Source organism: Benincasa hispida, unplaced genomic scaffold (assembly GCF_027475165.1).
Source record: "Benincasa hispida cultivar pf3 unplaced genomic scaffold, pf3_genome.v1.1 HicScf1140, whole genome shotgun sequence".
Lineage (NCBI taxonomy): Eukaryota > Viridiplantae > Streptophyta > Magnoliopsida > Cucurbitales > Cucurbitaceae > Benincasa > Benincasa hispida.
In genome coordinates, this window is record NW_028325456.1 from 12,614 (window position 1) to 21,233 (window position 8,620).

An 8,620-nucleotide genomic window follows, 5' to 3' on the forward strand; every position below is an offset into this window, starting at 1 on the left:
GGGAAGGGGGGTGGCCTGGAGGACTTGGGGAGATGAGCATATCCATTTTGTCCCTCGAAGAATAAAGGGCAATACAAATAATTAAAAAAACGAGGAAAAGGGGAAAAAAATATTGAGACCTAAAAAGAATGATTCTGCATAGTAGAAAGTAGCAAAAATGCATTACATACAAGGAACCTCATCATTCCAAATTCACTCTTTTAAAAAATGAATGAAAGAAAATAAGAGAAATTAAGAAAATCTAGGATTATTATTAAAAAAAAACAACAATAATAATAATAAGAGTAAGCTTCCCTTCTCTCCCTCTCATACCCACAAATTTCAATGGAATGGAAGATTGAAGATTAAAGAAGCAAAATTCAGTTGCTCGAGGGAATTGAAAAGAAAAATAGGGAAACAAGAAGCCAAACAGCACTCTGATCAAAACTTGTTGAATCCTCTTGATTAAATCATTTTCCCAACCCAATAAAAACTCAAATCTCACTTCTTAAAGATACGAAAATTCCCAATACTTAAATGCCACAACTATTCTCACTCATTCTCTCTCTCTCTCTCTCTGAACTTTATGTATGGAAAAATAATAAATGAGAGCTACTTTAAAGGGCAGAGGATAAAAGGAAGAAATTGGAAGGGAGTTCATAGGGAATTTGTGGTCCAATGTGCCAAAACTTTAGTTTAGGTGATTTTTTTCCCTCTATTCACTTTTCGGGGTTTTTTTATAATTATTTCCCTCTTCCTCTGCATAAATTCTCTTACTGTTTCAAATTAATTAATATCTGAGAATTTTAGAATATCTTTTTGGGTTCTCTTTCTTTCTGCCCATTTAACAATGAAAATGGCATATTACCAATCATCCTTTCCCCCCTATAGGAAACACCCATCATTGCTCCCAACAATCCTTTTCAACCTTAGAAACCTGAGCTTCTAAAAAGATATAGAATTGGGTTTCTAATTCCCATTCTTCCCATTCCTTCCTTTTAATTTCTCAATGCAATTTAAATACCAGCCTTCTTAATAACCTTTTCTCTCCCTCTTCCCCTCTTCTACTTCTACCCCCCCCTCTCTCTCTCTCTCTCTACTTTTCCTTTTAGTTCCAACAAGGTCACAATGGATCCCTCCTCCACCAACTCTGTCAATGGCTTCTATACTTTTCTGACTCGAGGGATCGATGATCTTGAACGGGTTTACCTTTCAAATAATTTCATGTCAATCCAATTCCTTCAAAGGGTTCTTTCACTACTCCGATCATTTCATTCCCAATTGACACTTCTTGTCCAAAAGCTTCATTTGCCTGTGGGGGAGAAGTGGTTGGATGAGTACATGGATGAGAGTTCTAAGCTGTGGGATGCCTGTCATGTCCTCAAATCAGGCATTTCCGGAATCGAAAATTTCTACTCTGCTGGGTTCAATATCACTTCCTCTCTCGAAGCTCATCGCCATCTGAGTCCCCAACTTTCTCGCCAGGTCCATCTCAGAAATCATAATCCAATCTAAATTTTGCTTGTGTGTTTGTTTTCTCGGTTTTGTTTTGTTTTATTCTGTTCTGTTTTGTTTGGAAGCATTGGGTTCATAATCTAAGAGACTTCGAACTCTTGAAATACAGGTAATTAGGGCAATATCAGGGTGTCGAAGAGAAGCGGTGGGATTGGAAGAGGAGAATCGAGCACTGATGGAAGCAAGAATTCAACCGCTATCTCTGAGGTTCGATGAGAAAGTATCGATCGAATCAAAGCTGAATGGATTCAATGGATTCAGGGGAGTTCTGTACGCAATGAGAAATGTGAGCTCACTCCTCCTAATGATCTTGCTCTACGGGCTGGTTTACTGTTGGCCGGAATCGAATTTCGTAAGAGGAGGGTATGAAGGGTGTCTGTTTTTCGGTTCAGCTTTCATGATATCGACGGCGAGATTGCAGGAGAGAGTCGCCGGAGAGATCAACCAGATGAACGGAAGGCCTGGGATTTTGCTGTACGAGTTTAGGAGGTCGAAGATGGCGATGGAGGAATTAAGGGCGGAATTGGAGAGGAGGGTGGGGATGGGGTCGCAAGGCGTGGTAGAATGGGAAACAGAGATTGGAATTAGAGAAAGAGTTGAGAATTTGAGAGCTTGTTTTGGGGTACTGAGATCTGGAGCTGAGAATATTGTTTGCCAACTTGATGATTTCATTGATGAAATCGTTGAAGGCAGGAAGAAGCTTTTGGACTTTTGTAGCCACAGGTAGACAGAGATGGGAAAATATTGTAGTTGTTATGGTTCAAAGGCCAAAAGAAAAAAAGGGAAAAAATATTAAAAAAAAAAAAGAAAGAAAAAAGAAAAAAGAAAAAAAGAAAAAAGAAAAAAACAAGTAGAAGAATCAATTGATGGAGTTGTTGTACCTTTTAACCCTTCCCTGCTCTTCTCGTTTCCAGATTTTTCTTTAATCCTCTAAAAAGTAAAAACAATCAACAGGTAAATAAAGGGACAAAAAAGAAATCAGATACCCATATATTAATTACTAAAAAGTATTATCAAATACATTCTTAATTTTTTTTTATATTGCAGAAATATCTAATCAAGCATAAGGTCAAGTAATGAGGATATAAAATGAACAGGTAAACAGTAAACAATTTTGCTAGAACAGTATAAATAACATCTTTGATTGTTTATTTGAATTGAAAATTTTGACTAGCTGACAAGTCAAAAAGATAACAGAAAATGGAAAAGAAAAGTCAAATGAGTTGCTTCATCTCAACATGTAATGTAACGCCTAAGTCCAATAAGAGTGACCCATGGAAATACATTATATATATATATATATATATATTATTACATGTATATATATTACACTCGTATTCGTGCAGAAAAGAAAACGAAAGTTGAGTGAACAGAAGGAATGGAAGAGAAGGAAAGAAGCTTCTTTGTAATTTTCAAAGAGAGAGAGAGAGAGAGAGAGATGGGTCAATATTCCAATACAAGAGGAAGAGGGGGAAACAGAAAAATTTTCATCTTCTTTTTGGGCGTTAGGTTTTCTAGTAGAAGTGATGTCCCTCTCTCTCCAGTTCAGTTCAGGCAGAGAGGTGTCTTTTAAGACTTTTAGTTGGGATAGTAAATATGACTAATCATTTTAGCGGTGAAAGAATGATGAAAAGTGGGGGCTTTGAGGGCTGTAAAAGGCAATGTATACAGTGAGATTCCTGGTTTCTTTTTTTCATTTTTTTTAATATTTTATTTTTCCCCCCAAAAGCAACATCCTTTTCGTAACCCCAAGCTTTTGTCTGATTCGGTTCTCTTTGAAAGCTATGGAGACTGATGATGAAAGTTCCTCTTTCACATCCTTTCTTCCTGACATCTCCTGACTTTCCCTCTCTCTATCTCTACTAATTTTGGCTTCTTCTTTCGCTGATTTTTCTCAACAGGTTTTGAGGGAAACACAAATATAAACATATAACTAAGAATTGGAAAAAGAAAGCTCTAAATTGCTCACTTTGTAAGTTGCAACTGTCTCTCGTGCTTTTTGTCTCTTGCAGGAATTTCATGCATAGCCTAAGTTAAAGGGTTCCAAAAAGAGTAAGCAAATTGTAACGCGGCTGATTCAAAACAGACATAAATAAACAGAAAGTGGGGGAGGAAGGAAATAAACTAACCGGGCTTCGCTGTACAGTATCGTATTGTATTGTAATAGAGGTCAGCCATTCAGAGAACAATTTCTGGCAAACGCCTGATCGCAAACAGCTCCCCTAGCCCTTTAAGCAAAGCACACTTTGCTTTTCAATAATCATCAGAAATAATCATTTTTACTTCCCCCAGAACGAAAAAAGAAGAAAAAGATATTCCTCCTCAGACATTAATAATTAAGAATTTTAGTGTCGATTTTCAGAGCATGTAACCCCAGATGAGACATCCCTATGCTTATGAACATGACTAGTTTGGAAACACTCGATCGTTTTCACTGTGACTTCATAATTACGAGATATAAGCTGTAAAGATGATACAGACCGGCAAATGAATTTAATAGGCCACTGAAATAGTTATTCCTTTTCTTTTTCCCCCTAAATTCCTTCGTGGGGTTATTAATTGAGTTCCTTTCGTGAAAATAAGAAAATCATTCCGTAAAATGAAACAACTTTGTATTGTGTTTAATTACAGCACACAATTGAAAAATGTGAGACCGGAAAATTTCAAGTGCAAGCAAATGAAAAACCCAGGTAAATCATCTTGTTACCATGTTGAGCAACGTGAAGCCAAGCAGCTGTGCATTTGAATCTCTAGAAAATTGGATGTTATATCCTTGCATTTCAACCGGAAAAAATGTCTCCCACACTATTCCTTGACGTTGACCATGTAATTGATATTCAGTAACCATACTCAGTCTCGACTTTATACCAGCAGCAATACAATTAGATTTCGAGGTTGCGAGGTTGTAAAATACCATGTAATTGCTATTCAAGTTGCGAGGTTGTAAAATTTCACCTAACCGCCTCTATGTCATATGGTAGAAATACCTGTATAAAAATAAATGAAACTTCGATGAGCTATGGCCAGTAGGTTATCTTAATAAACAACAGCTACAGTACACGAATAAATCAATTTTAATTAATACCAATAACATGACAAATCTATGGAAAAACTTAAGAAAAAAGTTACCCATGACTACAACTTCTTTCAGCATGGAGTCATGAACAAGGTTGCTATATAGTGTTTGGAAAACGGATTAATTTGAAACGTCAAGAATATTCTACTTGTCCGGTTCTTACTGTTTATTCAATTTTCATATACTTCATTTCACATGCATAGTGTAAAGGATTTTGCCTTTTCCTGATCTTCTGCTATTATTTAAACAACAGCAACTTACCATTGGTTGGTTAGGGAGTTAACTCCGGTTATCTCTGCATAATCAGTCTATTTAAAGACATGTAGAGAAGGCTTGTATATGTGAGTAGATCCAATCATCCAATATACTAATATCTTCTAATCTACCTTCGTTAATACATAGCACAGGATAGGAAACAAGATGTATTGTATTCAGTCAACCCACAAAAACAATACACAACCACATGATATCTTTATCATGATTAGAAGTTTCCAGAAGTAATATAATTGCTTCAAAACACATCTTATCAAAGCAAGTAATTGCTTTGCTGCAATTTAATCACCCAAAAAGCCACAAATGTAACCCCTGGTGATGACAACGTAGAGGAGCAATAGTAAGCATATGATGGCTTTTGATCATGCTGTCCGATCAGTCTACATTTATGAGTAAGCATAAGCATATCCATATCCATGTTTTAACCTCTCTTTCTGCAAAAATTAAGTATATATGCACATACAGTAGAGGTCTGGTGCAGGGGCAATAAAGAAATAAAACGTTTTACGTAATTGTATAAACTCTAAATGTTTTCTTTAAATGAACATAATTTAATTGACATAAAGCATATACTATTAACCTTAAAGTTAAAAGGTTCTAAAACTCTAAAGTTTATATAATTAAAAATTTATAAGGAGACAGTTTATAATTCCATTGAGACGGGAGATTTACATACAAAATTTCGGCCAAACTGCTATATTAGCCCCTTAATTATTGTATTTCCCAATTTTAGTCCCTCCCCTTTAGAAACTTTATTCTTCTTCTAGCTTTTACATCGGTCTCATAATTGCGTGTTATCATGAAATTCCTAAGAGTATTAGATAAACATGACCCATAGATTTCATATCAAAATCAACTGACAATGAGAGAAGTAACATATGTATTTTATAAACACTACGAGGTCTCCTCATCGTTTCAATATGAAATCCAAAAAAAAAAAAAAAAAAAAAAAAAAAAAATCTCTGCAGAATTAATGACTTAAAATATGCAACTTTCTAAATCACTCGTGGTATGACATTATAATTTTCAGGAAATTTTCCTGTTTAAGGCAAATAGAAAAAAAATATATTTCAACAATCGGTTAACTAAAATTTTATCAAGATCTCTATCCATAATATTGTCGTAATTTTACTTAGATTCGGACACTTTCTTTATGTTTTCAATTAATTAAATCATAATTGTAGTTATCGCCTAGTACTTTTTTAAAAAAATTAAAAATGGTTCATTCAATTCAATCACTATATTTACACAAGCATAACATTTTGGTTCCCATCGCTGACCATCCAGTCAAATATGAAGAAAAACTGGCACGCACATGTGAAGGTTGGTGTTGTGCCTTGAAATTACTTACAGTTGCCTATATAAACAGAAACTAAACCATTTCCAGTCGGTGTCATGATAACTTTTTTTATGCATATGACTATTTTACTGGCTGACTAATGCAAATAGTTTCTAAAGGGACTATAATGAAACAAATTAAAATATGAGTATCAAACAATTAAAAATAGCTAAGTATGGGGACTAGATTCTAAATCTACTTCCATTATGTTCATTGAAGAGCTTATTGGATAAAAGCTAAACTTGAAGATCAGAGTATCACAGGAAACTGTGTCATGCACGCTCCAACCAACTACCAGGACAAACGCAGTACGTAGAATTGATCAACAAAAACCAAATCTCCAAAGTCACGCGATAAGAATGAAAGAATCTCAACCATAGAACTAAGTTACTAAAGTAGTAAGAAATATGAGATCACAGACATCCATAACAAAGGCCATACAAACCAAAATTTGATCAAGAATAACATAATTATAGTTTTCAGCAATTAATTAATACAACTAAAATTTGTAGTTCTATCCTCAAATCAGTTAAATAGACTACGATCAATTTGCATCTTTAAACGCATAAGGCATAATGTAACCTTAGTGCCTCCATTTCCTATCCTTTGCCATTTCGGGGTTGGTTTACCTATCCTTCTGCTCAGTTAAATTCAACATAACAGCATACTCATAGTTCTAACGTTAAAGCTACTCCATACTTTCAGCAATCAAAATTCAAGAAGCCATTGAAAATTACTGAAAATCTACAACCCACATTCCACCAGCTTCCCATCCCCGCAGCAAAAGAACAACATGATCGCTAACGAAACTTGCAGATTCAGGAAGAGATGAAAATTACCACCAATTTGTAAATAATACAGAGTTTCAGCAGAGTTTCCAGGAGAGCATTCCAGTTCAGTTCCATGGGAGCACGAGCACGAGCACGAGAAATCTCGCCGAAATCAGGGGACGTAAACGGAATAGGGAAGGAGAACGCGGCGTTTCGAAATCTAGAAGGCTTGCTTGAACCTGGGAGTTGGGCTCCGGCCCAATATCAGATTTTTCAACCTCAAGCCCAAACTTTTAGCCCATGAAAATAATGGCAAAACTCCTTGTGTGCTTAGACTCAATTTAGAACTACAGAAAAGCGCTGCAAATAAAAACAGAAAAACAGACGAACCAAATCGAACCAAACCCAGCCGAATCGAATGGTTTGCTTCGGTTGCTTAAATATGTACATGTTAATTTAAAATTTTGGAAATTTGAAATATTCGTTTTGGTATGTTCTATTAGAACACTATCTAAAATTAAACGGAGCGGAAGGTAAATATTTTATTGAATATTTTTAATATTTATTTAATAATAATAATATTATTATTATTTGCAAAGGATTTATTTCCTTTTTTAAGAAATCAATTCCATCTTCCTATGAAATAGGAAGTGGAATATCATTTTCACGTTTTAAGTCTTCTCCTATAATTAGAAAAGAACTGACAAGCAGAACATATTGAGGTTTCCTCCCTCACTTTATTTTGCTACTGTCCTTCTCTTCTTTCAATTTTGAGTGTTGTTTTGAAGAGTATACAAGTGATAAGGATATGTATCTTCGAACTAGAAGCTTTAATCTCTATTTTGATAACTCAATTGTTAATTTAATTATGCTTGATTTAATTCAGTATTTTATATTCCCTTAAATATTTTTCTGTTGAGTTGTATGTCTTAAAACTCGCATTTTGTAATCATATTCTATTATCAATAAAGATGTTATTGATATTTATTCAATAAAATTTGTTGTTAAGTCTGTAAATTGAACTTATAATGACTAAATCCAATAAACTAAAATTCATGACTATTACATGAATATTTGGACTTTATGTGGAAACGTATAGATAGATCGAGTTCGAATAAATAGCCAAAACGGTTTATAGTATATTAATAAGGTTGGGTACCTTATTCTGGTAACACTATTGGATACAACTGATAACTTATAGAAATACAAGTTATTTATACTGCCTTATATAGATATTGCGGGCAAAAGATAGTGAATATGCTTCAATTGTATGAAAATTAGCTTCGAAATACAATAATTATAAATTATCGCAATTACACCCACTAACAACTTTAAGATGGAAGAAAATGAGATTTTACTCTGTTTTGCAGGAAACCAAGTCACCGCTTGCGCTCAAGGCTCAAGAAGAACTGATCAACACATCTCTGTCACATTGCGCCCGTCAATCCATAATGAAGAGACGATTAACGCAATGACGGCACAATGCGATAGTCGATCCAGAGCTGACTTTCAACCGCATGCGGTAATAAAAACAACACCGCATGCGAACTCATGATCGAAAGATGCAGCTGAGCAACACAAAAGCGGAAGATTGAGACAAGTGTACAACTAACGATTGTGCAGAATTGACGGTCTGATTGCATAACAGAAGGAATAATATCCCTCCAT

General features: G+C 34.9%; 1 protein-coding gene and 1 long non-coding RNA gene across 2 annotated transcripts; one reads left to right on the plus strand and one right to left on the minus strand.

Moving 5' to 3' along the window:
* The first annotated feature begins 640 nt into the window (after window positions 1–640).
* Window positions 641–2,382, plus strand: LOC120076707 (uncharacterized). Its single transcript, XM_039030606.2, has 2 exons — window positions 641–1,464; window positions 1,604–2,382. The coding sequence occupies exons 1-2, from the start codon at window positions 1,108–1,110 to the stop codon at window positions 2,219–2,221; spliced, it is 975 nt and encodes a 324-aa protein (XP_038886534.1). The 5' UTR covers window positions 641–1,107; the 3' UTR covers window positions 2,222–2,382.
* On the minus strand, window positions 2,289–7,146 carry LOC120076708 (uncharacterized). Its single transcript, XR_016525745.1, has 6 exons — window positions 7,022–7,146; window positions 4,409–4,481; window positions 4,202–4,305; window positions 3,624–3,722; window positions 3,464–3,522; window positions 2,289–2,424 (listed from the first exon to the last, which is right to left on the minus strand). It is a non-coding gene; the product is annotated as an uncharacterized LOC120076708 (long non-coding RNA).
* Between the last annotated feature and the right edge of the window lie 1,474 nt (window positions 7,147–8,620).

Coding starts and splice junctions, on each gene's coding strand:
- LOC120076707 (XM_039030606.2), top strand. CDS start 1,108: ATGGATCCCTCCTCCACCAACTCTGTCAATGGCTTCTATACTTTTCTG. Junction 1,465..1,603: donor GTCCCCAACTTTCTCGCCAG/GTCCATCTCAGA, acceptor CTTGAAATACAG/GTAATTAGGGCAATATCAGG.